Source organism: Myodes glareolus, chromosome 26 (assembly GCF_982192425.1).
Source record: "Myodes glareolus chromosome 26, mMyoGla1.1, whole genome shotgun sequence".
NCBI lineage: Eukaryota > Metazoa > Chordata > Mammalia > Rodentia > Cricetidae > Myodes > Myodes glareolus.
Window position 1 is genome coordinate 40,255,782 of NC_142051.1, and position 13,065 is coordinate 40,268,846.

Consider the following 13,065-nt stretch of genomic DNA (forward strand, 5'->3'; position numbering starts at 1 on the left):
AGGTATAAGACGATAAAATAGCTGAAGGTCAGCCCCTTTAAGGATTAGTATGTGTTTTGCCCCCTACTAATGCAAGGAGTATAGAATGAGCATGGGAGGGCCCTGCCTCCAAGAAGCTCGTATGGAGAAGCCTGTGAAATCCTGCAACAGGGTAATAGGGCCAACAGCTTTGAAGACCACAGAAGTCAGTTCAGGCTTCTTCCCCCTGGCATCCACTTCTCAGACCAAGTCAGCTCACACTCTCAAGTGGGAGAATGTTCGTACAAAAGAAGGGGGAGTCTGCCCTTCCCGACATAAGAGCAGGTTTGTCTCATTCATAATTTGTCTTACTCTCCAGACTTAATCTCAAAGACAAAGATTTGATGTATTTTCCATATCAATGCCTTATAGATTATCCTCTGTAAACATCTGGCGAAAATGTATAAACAGGTGATAGTACATAATGGTCAGTGGTTGTGAGAGAAACAGTTCAGAGGCAGGAGGATTGCTCTGTGAAGGAATAGGGGTGCAATTAGAAACCATGGAGACTTGACAGAACAATGATCTCCATGCTTCGTTTGGAGAAGCTAGCTGCCAACGCTTACAAGCCTTCACATTGGCATTCCACTTGTAGTAGGAACCCACTCTAAGTCTAATTAGAGTTGATAAAGGGTTGATAAACCTTATATTTGGGGAAGTAAATCTGATATAATATTATGTGTGTTATATGTGTAATATTGATGATAGTCTACAATTCATCACATTTGTGGGGGAAGAGAAGACATGACCACTTCATGGTGAATTGTATGGTCTTAGAACCTCTGTTACTTAAAATCTGTCCTTAGAGTGGCAAGGCTACTGGAAATGAAAGGGCAACATCATTGTTGGGTAGAGAAGTAGAGAGAGGAAGAATCCAGGAGCTATATTGGAAATGGCAGGACAACTAAATGAGAGCAAAAAAGTCTCAAGTGTGTGCTTTAGAAAGTTTTCACCAGGAAGGACTACGGGAGGAAGACCAGACTCAGAGCTGAGCCCCAGGTACGGAGTTCTCACCTTAGTCCCGCCCCAAACTGGATCTTGTTGCCTCGCTTCTGTCTGCCTTACTCAAGCCAACTTGGAATCCCAAACTCCCTGAAGCAGTTCTGCGATCAGAACGTGGGAGAGGGCAGGGCCAAAGACACAAGAAGATTAAAGAGAGAATTAACTGAATCCCAGCACTCAGGAGGCAGAGGCAGAGGCAGAGGCAGATGGATCTCTGTGAGTTCGAGGTCAACCTGGTCTACAAAGCCAGGACTGTTTAACAGAGAAACCCTGTCTCGAAAAACACAAAACAAAACAAAAAAATAGAATTGCCCTTACTGAGGAAAAAAAATAAATAAACGAGATACAATACCTAAATTACTGCTAACTTGTTTTAAGGTTTCTTTCATAAAGCCCTGATTTTTATCTCACTGTTATGATATCAGTTGATATCAATGCCCAAGGTCCCAAGAACCAACCCTGTACAGAGTTGTGAGCTTCCCTGGTGTGACCCCCGGGCTCCTGTACACTGTTCCAGGTGTGCCCCCTAGGACTGGCTGGATACCCCCACCCCAGAAGCACCCAGGTAGAGCAGGCAAATTCTTTTACCTCCCATTAATCTTCAACTTGTGTTTTCGATGTGTGTGTCCAGCTTCATCATTCACAACAAAGACACCTTCTTCAACAATGCCACGAGAAGCAGAATCGTGCATCACATTCTGCAAAGAATAAAATATGAAGAGGGCAAAAACAAAATCGGTGAGTACATTGTCGGCATTACAAACACTTGGTGTTGGGGATTCTATAGGCCTTGTCCTTGGGCCCCCTTCCACCCTCCAACTATCCCCTTGATGGAGGATTCACAGGTGCACTTAATATCCTTAATTACCTTCTTTGACCAGCATTTGATCTCATTTATCTATGACCACTGAGACAGTCTCTCAACTTATCAGATGTCTGCAGAGCACTCATGAGCAAGGGGTTAAGGGGATAAATGCAGTTCTTCCGTACAGCTTGTATATAGAAAGCTAAAAGATACATAAATACAATAATCAGCATGAATGCATGATTAAAAGGTGTCATTTCGAAGGTAGATGGCAGAAATCACCGAGTTTGAGTGGTAGGGAGAGCTTCTCTGAGACACTGAAATGTGAGCTGAGCTGAGAGCGGCAGAGGCAGCGTAGGAGGATGGAAGGGTGTGGTGTCCCCTGAAGGGGGATCAGAGATGAAGGGGTGCAGAGATGGAGTTATTCAAACGAGTCTCATCTCCCCCACTAAGCGGCCTTCAAACACTATATTTTATGCATTTTATGAGAGTAAGTCCATATTCTGTGACCATGCCTTATTAAATAAGTTACTCTGTATCAGGAAGGTTTGGGTGACTTTGTCCATATCTGTGTCCCAGCAAAACTGTTACTTCAACAATGCAGTAAGAAAGCAGAAACATCCATCACTGGAACAAGTAGATCTTCATATAAATAACTAACTCTGGCAGGGGCTGGGGTTGTGGAGAACTGGCTGGCCAAGAAACGCAGGAGTGGGAAGGAGAGCAGGTCCTCTGTGGAATCCAGTCCTCCGTGATCTCAGCCTTCCGTGGTCCCAACCCTCCATCTTATCAGGCTGAGGTCTAGAAGTGTTATAAGAACAAAGCAAAGCAATGCTGGAGGCTTGCAGAAGACTTGCTTTCTTGAGTACACGGAGCCATGTATAAAGATACCAGCATGCCCTTAGTCACCACACACTGCCGGTGCCGGTACTACAGCGGTAGATGCTAAAGAAATTTGCCGAGGGGAGTGCTGGACCTAGGAAGCAAGCCCCTTCCTCCACCAGTGTCCATCCAGTACCTCCAGATGGCAAAGCTTAGCACCGTGTCATCCAACATCCAGAAATGAAGTGGAACTCTAAGGTCCACTTCTCCTGCTGAGAAACAGAGTGGAGACGCCTCTGGAACTGAGGGCAAATCCATCCCTGACTGACTTGTAGCAAAAATGACCTGCTCATCACACTTCCTGTGGGTAAGGCTGGACGGCTGAATAAATCATTCTAGCCGCTGGATCCACAACCTCAGACACCTCAGTCTCTCTGCCAAATCCAGAGAGGCAACGTTTAACAGTTTGTAAAAGCAATGGCCTACACGCGGATTCAGCGAAACGGCTACCCTGCGGGGTGTGGGAGACATGTTGTACAACACCACCGCAAGAGGAACAGATTTGAGAGTTTCCCGGACTCGGGCTCAGTGTGAGTCACTAGCATAATGAAGCTGTGGGAAACAAGCAGGGTGGAGGGGATGGTTACTTTAATGCTCAACAGCACGAAGTAAAATGTGATGGGGAGAAGAAGTGGAGCGCTCCCTGCTCCACGTTTGAAGACGTGTGGAATGGAACACCAGAGAGCTTCCATGCAGGCGGGTCTGGGAAGCCTGAACTGCATGTAGGTCATTCTTAACGTGGATGGGGTGCTAAGTGAACACAGCCCACGGTCTCTGCAGCTGCCATCCTCCCTTGAGGACACAAAGAGGGGAAAAGAATGGTTTCAGTATTCCTAAAGAGTACTGAATGCCACGTTGTTACCTGTCAGAAGAGTCTTGGTAGAAAACTCTCTCGGTTCATGATGAAGAAGGAGGATTCTATTCAAGGACCCCATCTTTACAAGCTGGTAAGGAGCCAAAGATGGTATTCAGTGGGAGAGCACAAGCCCGAGTTCTAATTTCCAGCACCACCAATAATAAACAATTAAACAAACGAATGCTTGGAAAACTGGTCAAGAAGAAAGGGAAGCATGTTGAATTAGAAAATCAATCAAAGAATAAATTGTCAAGCAGTAAATTGCGAGGCTGTGTAATTAGCTGGAAAATATAAAGTAAAACTACAAATGGTTTGTTTATCTAATATTTCACTGCCGTCTCTGGTTTCATAAGTGGAAGAAAACACATTGGGAGGAAACTGAACTTCGTGATAGAATTAACGTTCGGCCCATGTTCTCTGCTGCCGAAAACCCTTTCTGAAAACGTCGCCTTGCGTGAGACGACACTGATCAGAAGCAACACAAGAAGACTGATTTCTAGGCATGGTTCATAAAGCACTTTTGGTGGAGTGTGAACTGCCACTGTGTAAGGTTTTCAGCCTCATTCTGAATGGGTTTCAGTATGAAAGTCAAACTTAGTAAAGCCCACTTTCAACTTAACAAAGACTCATTTATGTACATGTACCTATACAATAACTCTTGAAATTGATTTGTATTCTCAAGTTTTGTGTTTAGAAGAAGTACTTCAGGGGAAAGACTATAAATCTTAGTGGAATTTAGACAAGCCATCCCTGGCATCTAATAGGTCCCTGGGAGTCCTGTTTGTTTGTTTTTTTTCCTAATTCTCAGTCGAGATTCTAGGAGACCTAAGCTTTCTACATAATCAATACTTTACCCGTTCTCTGCAGAGTATCTGTTGAAGGGCTTAAGTGTGTTAGATCAAAACAAACATCCCCTAGTGCTTGCGTTTTAAGTGTGCTTCTTAGACCCTTACACTGTCAGGCATTCTAAGCCATGGGCGTGTTACTATGATTAAAAGTATCAACGACTGAATGTCGGAAGGGAGTGAGTACACGTGCGGTTGCCTGTTAGGCTGGGTTTCTGGAGTCTGGTCAGGATCTAACATAGAGAGAGTGTTCGTCAAGAAGGGAATAAGAGCCACTTGAGAGATATAAAACCTACTCACACTTTTGGAGGCCTTTAAAAAATTATTTGATTAGCTCTTTGAGAATTTCTTATGAGGTATTTGGAACACATTCACCCCCAACTCATCCTCTCGACTCCTCCCAGATCCATCCCTACCTCCCTAATGGGCTCTAATGTCGTGAACTCCTTTTTAAAATGTTTAATAACCCATTGACTACAATTTGTGCTGTGTGTGCTCATGGGACTGGGGCTATTCACTGCGGTGTGGCTTCCAGGAGCCACACTCTCCAAAACAATTAGCTCTTCCTGCCCATGATGCCATCAGCTGTAATATAGCTCCTCCGTGGGGGATGGCCGCTCATGAACCTCTTCGTACTTTGTGCTGAATGTTTCCTGACTTGGTCATGGGGTGGGGGTGGGGGGTTAATCACAGCTGTGCAGAAATACACAATGGGTCAGAATGCAGAAAATAAGGGACTGCAGTGTACCCAGCCACAAATGAGACACCTGTATCACACATCCTTCCCCAAGGCTCAGGGACCATCATGGAAGAGGGGATGGAAAGACTGGGGTTCATTCTTAGGAAGCTGCATGAATCGTGATCTGAAAACAATGTCTGAGACATCTCTCAAAAGAAGACGACAGAAAATGCATGAAAAATCATTTTAAGATGTTGAACACTGATGAAGTATTCATAAAAGTCACATAAGAATAATAAGGAGTATTTGGTACTAAACAAACCCCACCTGATGTGTAAGGAGAAACACCCAAAAGAGCACATTCTCTATAAGAATATTTTTTTGTAAATGGCCGAGTTGCCTGTATCTGAGAATTTTGGAGGCTAAGGCTGAAGTCTGGTGCATTTAAGGCTAGCCTGGGTTATGAAGCTAAGTGCTAGGCCAGTCTGAGCTCTATAGCAAGGTGCTATCTCAAATATACACAAAAATATTTATAGAAGTGGAAGAAAAATTTTGGAAGGAAGTCGAGACTTAGAGAAAGAAGCAAAAACAAGGTGGAAATGAAAAACTAAGTAAATCAAACAAAAATCACACTGAAGAGCATCACCAAACTCAAAATAAAAATACAGGGATGGAGGACCACACCATGAAAATACTGCATAAACAAGCATGACCACAATGTCCAAGAACCCTGGACTATGATCAAGATACCAATCCAGAGAATCCACAGGCCAGAAGAAAGAGCTGCAATGGAAACTAAAGGTAAAAAGAATCTACTCACTGCCTCATAGCAGAAAATATCCCAAATCTATAGGAAAACATGTATATATAAAAATTACTTAAAGTATCGATCCAGAGGGCCTTCCGAGTGATCCTGCATCTGACGAAGGACGGCGATACAGTCGGTGACCCATATTGCAGCACCGGACTGAGCCCCCCGAGGTCCAAATGAGGAGCAGAAGGAGGAAGAACATGAAAAACGAAATCAGTACTGCGAGGGATGCTATCACCCACTGATACAAGGGAACGGATCTGATGAGAGTTTACCAAGGCCAGTTGGACTGGGACTGAAAGAGGACGTGATCTAACCAGACTCTCCGAATTTGGCCGGATTCTCTGACTGTGGCTGACCCGAAGTCTTTCTGAAAAGCCATTGACTATGACACTGGGACCTGTTTCCTCTACATATAATGGATTTTGGGGATCCAGTCTGTTTGGACACTCACCTTCCTGGACCTGGAGGGAGGGGGAAGGAACTGGAACTTCCCACAGGGCAGGAAACCCTGACTGCCCTGGGGGACGAAGAGGGAGGAGGAGGGGGAGTAGGGGGAGTGGGAGGGTATTGGGAGGGGGAGTGGAAATGGAAACTTTTATAATTTAATAAAATTTACTAAAAAAAAATAAATAAAAAAAAAATTACTTAAAGTATCAAATAGATATAACCAGAGAAGATTGTTCACAGTATAGCATAAAGTAAACTCATTTGCCTATATAGCCACCTGATCTTCCACGCAAGTGTCAGAAGCATTGGGAAAAGACAGTTTTCTTGGCTTGTGGTGCTGGGAAAACTATATACTCACATTGGAAAAAAATGGAACTCAATCTGTTTGTCTCATTCCAAACAAACTTCATTCTATATGGCTGGGTATCTTTAATGCTATGTCTGAAACTACTAGAGGAAAGCAGGCAAATCTGTTCAAGGTATAGACATAGGCAAGGACTAATGGAAAAGATTCAAAGAACAGGAAGCAACCCCAAGACTGAATGCACAGGGTGGCAGGAAATCAGGAATCTTGGTCATCAGAGGGAAGGGAACAGAAATACAGAATGAGTATTCTCTGGTTTCAGCACTTATTACAGGCTTCCAGTAAGTATGAGTGTCATAGTATAATTGTTGACAAATAGGTCTGTAGAACATAGAGAATCCAGAAATGGAACCACACGTATTTGAATAATTGATTATTGTCAATGGCTCACACGTGAGTCAGCGGATAAAGGATTCTCTTTTCAATGGTGCTATTATAATAATTAGGATCAACTTCAAACAATCAAACTTGAACCAATATACAAAAAGGACCTTAAGTGAACCATATATCTATGTGTAAAAATAAAAAGTCTAGGTGCAAATATTTGTGATATGGATTGAGGACTTTTTTAAAGGATAACACTGAAAATAAAAGAAAAAGACAGATAAATTGAAGCTCATAAATATTGAAATTTTACTCTTCAAAGAAATATTGTCTTAAGAGAATAAAAAGAGAATGCACACATTAAGAGAAAAAAGTTTTCAAAGCATATATCTAATAAATAGTTTATATCCAGAACATATTAAAGCACCCAAAACTATATTATAAAATGTTAATGGTTGTTAAGACTTCATATGTGGCATGCCAATGACCAACAAGCATATAAAACCTCTTCACCAGGAAGGTACAAACTAAACAGTGATGAGCTTGTCAGACTGACTGAAATTAAGATGGCCGACTATACCAAGTATCATTGGGTACAGGGAGAATCTGAAATTCATTATGCTGCTAGTGAATTGTGTATGACATAAAAGATGTTCCAAAGGTAGACTGTAGGATGATCAGATGTTAGGGACCTGATGGACACTCTGGTGGCAATGCATATATTAATTAAGTTGACTGTGGTAGTCGTGACACAGTGTGCACTTTATATACCATGATATCTCTGATCGTGAGACACTTCATGTTTTTCATTAATAAAACCCTGCTTTCCAGCCCTTGGTCCCCATGCTGCTGTATAAGAAAGGTTTGTTTCTAAGCTATTGGGACCTAGACTAGTTTCTCTCACTACTGAAAACCTAGGCTGTGTTTTCCAGGAAGCATTAGTCTGCCTTTACTTAGTCTTGATCACTGGCGATTCCAGCTCCATGTTCACTGAAATTTGCTTCCTTGTTGCTTCAGGTCTGAACCGCTTGCTTACCAATGGCTCCTATGAGGCTGCCTTTCCACTGCACGAGGTACTGTGTCTCCTTTTCTTACCTCCCTTCAATAACTTCTTGTTGCTAAAATTAGCTCCTGGGAATAGGCTTTAATTTGTTGATAAGGCATGCCTTCAGAATTGACTTAACTTGTTTAGTAAGTAATTAGGGAGAGTCTTCTTGCTTCCTTCCACCTCTCCCTCAGCATCAATTTATTTCTATCTTTTTATGTAACTGAAAGAACATTTAAATCAAGAGTCACTCAGCATGAATCCAGAGAAACAGCTTGAAGAGTCTAAGTCATGCAATTAAAAAGGCATTGGAAGGAAGTACCAAGGGAGGATAAATGTTCCTGAACTATATAGACTTTGCAATAAATACATTTATAGCTATTCTTTGAAAGAATGAGAGCAAACTACTTTGCAAAGTATCAGATAAGCAGATATAATGAACAGAAATTAATACCATTGTATTCATTATTGTAAGCTGGGTAAGTGTTGATAGTGTCTTTATTTGCTTAGTACTAAGTAGGACCTTAATAAATCATTTGTAACGCCTTTCCTAAGTATAACTGTGATGGTCCTTACCTTGAATTTCCTAATGGATCTTGGATTGTTTAATCCAGGATCTATCCCTAAGTTAACCTTCTTGGTTATTGAGAAATTGTCATTCCATAAATGGGGCTAAGCCCTGACTGTGGGTCATTGTATGCATATAGACAAACACCACAGCTTCTGCCCTCTCGAGCCTGATAGACCAGTGGGGAATTGGGTGGACATTTACCAACATACTTTGGAGGCTGCTGAGTGAATGACAAGTTTCTCCCAAACATATATTGTTTCTGACATGTTAAAGTTTCTTTAACAAGTTGAGTTTTAACACCAAGGGTATATCAAAGGTTAGCCATAATTTGGTTATTAAGCAAACTAGAAGCCATAATCTGTGATCTTCTTCACCACTTGCCAGGAGACGTTGACGGAATGGCAAACCAAAGCTTTGCCACGATGGTTTTCTGGAGGCACGGGCTCCTGATTCTGGTCATTACTATTCACCCAAAGCATCTGTGGCTTCCTGTGCTTCTTAGCATTGCCAGTGGCACCGTGTACCCCCACCCAGGTCCCAACCCTGTGCCTGCGCATGGCCGGGGGTGAGCAGGCATGAGAGTGCGTGAAGAGATGTAGCTAGTCAGCCCTGCCATCACCCATAGTCCTCCCCAGCACTTTCTAGTCTCGCCCAGTCCTGGCTCTCCGGGAAGAGAACTGATCGATCACGGTTGCGGCACAGTAATGGAACCATCGCTCTTTTGCCTTTCAACTGAACTAGATGATGCTGTCTCTCCTCAAAACAACCTTCAGAAGCTGAGTGGGAAGCTATTGTTACCTTTGTTAGAGAGAGGCTGACCCTCTCCTAGATCCCACACTGCATCTGTGGTTAAGCTGAAACAATCCCACGCAGTCCCAGAACAGTTCTATTAAGGAAGGGTTTCTAGGCTACTGTGAATTGGTTTCCCTCCAGAGGTATCCATTTCTGTTTGTGAAACCGGCATCCCCATGAATGTCTGGCCTCACATCTGTGGAGAGGTTGCATAGAGCTTTTAATTATTAGGATCCGAAGGTGGTGTCCAGCTTTTACATTCTAGGATTTCCATGTTTGTGAGTCTACATGACAAGACTACAGTTGTGGCCACTTATTAAACCTCATCAGGAGAGAAGCAGAGTGCTACCTAAACAGCCTTGGGCATGGCCTCTGAGCCGGACTGTCTGTTCTGATCGTAGAAGAAACACATTGAGGTGGATAGTATACATTCCATGATGAATTAGCAAAGTAGGACTCAGACTTGAGGAGGTTTACGCACGATCTCATGGTGAGGAAACAGCAGAACTGAGTTTGGGCATTGGCCCCCCTGATTCTCACAAGCACATGCTCTTTGCTTGCTGATGTGGGCAGCGAGATAAATCCAAAGTAACAGATTAAAGAGGAAGTGCCTCCCCATCCTAGAGAGTAAGCTGCTGTCGTCCCCTTCTCACCACTATCTGGTTGTCACAGTCACATGTCACTCACCAACAGTGCTCTTCTTATCCCAGGGAAGTTACAGAAGTAAAAACTCCATTAAGACCCACGGAGCAGTGAACCACCGACATCTCCTGTATGAGTGCTGGGCTTCCTGGGGCGTGTGGTATAAATACCAGCCTTTGGATCTTGTAAGGTAAGTTTTTAGCTAACTGCACACATAAACATGGCACTAATGAGGGCATACTGACACCTGGAGGAAATTTACTTGGGGAACGGCCCATTCAACTCTTGCTCTAACTCGGTTTTTCCAGAGGGTAACCTCTCAGAGGACGCTGGCTGGTCTTGGTAAACCCACCCTCACGCTGTTGATGGTGATGCTTCCACCATAGGGACCTCAGGGAGAGGCCATGGAAGGGACAGCGGTGATGGGTTAGACCTCCCACAAGACTCCGTGAGGAGCAGGTCACCCTGTAGAGAGGGAATACTGATTAAATATATTAGTGATGGTCTAGAATATCACTTCCCACAGTTGACTGGCTCTGATCCAGAAATCCAAAATTGTTTCTCTAATCCTAAACTTTCTGATCCCTGATATGACAAGGGGAGCATTCCATGCCCGATCCCCCATGATAGGCCAAGCAATACAGAGGCAGTGTAAACATACATGACTACAAATAGAAAAAAATAAATTGTGTTTAGACATAGATCCTTTCCTAAAGATGCCTCGCCATGTGCTAATATTTCAAAATTCAACAACTACAGGTTTGAAAGTTGAAATACTGCTGATGCCAAGCAGTTGGGACAACAATTATTCAATGATTGGTGCAAATATGACAGACGAAGAACTCTTATTCCAAGGTGTTTTGAGATTAATTTATTCTAATCTTATGCTAATAATATTTAAAGATTGTTTTAATTTGTAGGTACAAATGAATCAGCTGTAAGCTTATGAAAACTGTGTATTTAGATTTTTGTTGTTGCTTTCTATTGTCTAGACCTGTCCAAAGTGTTGTGGCAGTATTGTGCAATACCAGCTCATTATTTATTTAAAGACTATTTTTTTAAGATTGAGTGATAGCAATCCACAACCATGAATTCCTCATTAAAGACTGAGCCATATCTAATTCTTTAGACTAGCTAGATAGGTTCATTTACATTGGGGTCCTATAGAAAACAATAACCATATGATAAAAATATATGAACTTAGAAAGGAATAATAAAAAGATAACTCACTTTATAGTCCATCTCCCTAAGTAGTTGTTCTTCCTACCACAGTCATTGCTGCCTGTTGAGCGTAGACCAAGCAATTGATGTATTACACCCCCTTCTCTGTGGGTCCCAAATGACACAGATGACCCATGTGAGGGAAAAGTACTCCTAGAGATGGGATCATTCTCCTTTGACCAGATGGTAAACAAGGGAGCAGAGGAGGAAATAAAAGCCAATTTTCTTTGCAGTCTCTGCCCCTTTAATTACCCAATTACATTGATGAGAAATTAGGGAGCATTGTTAGAGTACGGTGTTATGATTGGGGTTTTATAGCCAGTCCACGGTCCCTGGAGTTGAGAAACTCAGTTTCCTGCGAGGGGAAAAGGCCCTGAGTATTGGAAACAAGTAGAAAAAAATTACCAGGCTGTGAGTAATTAGATAAAATGTGTGAGAGAATTTGTAAGATTGGTAACAGTTCAGATGAATGGAAAGACTGAATGTGGGGTCAGGGTGTCCACAGAAGTGAGGCAGAGCTGGTGGCTGGTCGCCTTGACTTGGTCTACCACAACTTGAGTAGAATGAATTTGTGGAGCATCTGGAGAGCATCTGCCTTAAATTTTTCTCATCCCGTAGATGCTGCTTTCTCTTTATCTCTTGGCTCTGGCCACGTTCTCACATCCTCAGGCCCCTCCTGCCACTTAGGTTGCCCTTGCTCATTATCTGCTTGGTGGCAAGGACAGAAGCCCCTTTCCTAGCTCCCTTCCCCACTTTGACTCCTCCCAGTCCATTCTGTATTCTCAGAGTAAGCTGGTATATAGCAATGTCCTTTTAGGCGCAGGGTAATTCTACTCCCTTGGTATAAAGTAATGTGGGAGTACGGTCATCTCAGAGCTTTGTGTTGACCAGATGGCTGTTTCTTCCCTTAGTTTCCCTTGTCTGCTTTTCCAGGAAAATCACTGTTAAGTGACATACCTAAGCCAAGTGTTATAACCCTGAACTTCACACCTCACTGTGGTTTCAAGGTTTTTGTGTCCCAAACAGGCGGTATTTTGGAGAGAAGATCGGGCTGTACTTTGCCTGGCTTGGCTGGTACACAGGCATGCTCTTCCCCGCAGCCTTCATCGGGTTGTTTGTCTTCCTGTATGGAGTCACCACTCTGGATCACTGCCAAGTCAGGTACGGGAAACTCATGGAGGAGCTTGCTTTGGCAGTTTGCACTTTGAGGGGGTATAGTTTTTCCCTTCTTTCTCAGTCTCCGGTGGGAAAGTGAAAAGCTTCTCTAGGTCCCCTATGTCCCTTGTCATCACAGCTTTGGTCTTTTGCTGCCATGGGAACAGAAGTTACAACTCCAGACAGGTGTATGAGTAGTCATACATCCGTGGACAACTCACTCCCATCCAGCAGCTACAAGTTGTCCCCTTTCTGAGTTTTTCCCTGTCTTAAGGCTGGGACCTACTGGTGCAGAATAAAAGCTCGCAATCCTGTTTTCATGAATTTTCTGTTTCTACAAGGAATCTCTTCGTTCCTAAACAATGAAGCCCCTTCGCCAAATTGGTGATGCCCATTGAGTGATCAATTCCTAGACAGCAATCAGTCCCTTAGTGTCCTCAGCAGAATATGGCTTCAGATATTCATAGGCATCTTATTGCAGAACTGGACTGCAGTGATCTTAAACAATAATGTTCCTTTTAAGAATGAGTGATTGTTTTTGCCTCCTGCCTACAGAAATATTTTACTCTCTATGACATTTTTAATAATACCCGGTTTTCTCCA

General features: G+C 43.0%; 1 protein-coding gene across 5 annotated transcripts in view; it reads left to right on the forward strand.

Annotated features, from left to right (window-relative positions):
• Ano4 (anoctamin 4) overlaps window positions 1-13,065 on the forward strand; it is a 319,024-nt gene that overhangs the window by 249,051 nt on the left and 56,908 nt on the right. For all 5 annotated transcript variants that reach the window (XM_085683401.2, XM_087901925.1, XM_085683402.2 and 2 more), the window contains 4 exons: window positions 1,652-1,758; window positions 8,054-8,109; window positions 10,155-10,276; window positions 12,334-12,468. In XM_085683401.2, coding sequence (XP_085539527.2) covers window positions 1,652-1,758; window positions 8,054-8,109; window positions 10,155-10,276; window positions 12,334-12,468 — 420 coding nt within the window. The remainder of the gene's footprint in view (window positions 1-1,651; window positions 1,759-8,053; window positions 8,110-10,154; window positions 10,277-12,333; window positions 12,469-13,065) is intronic.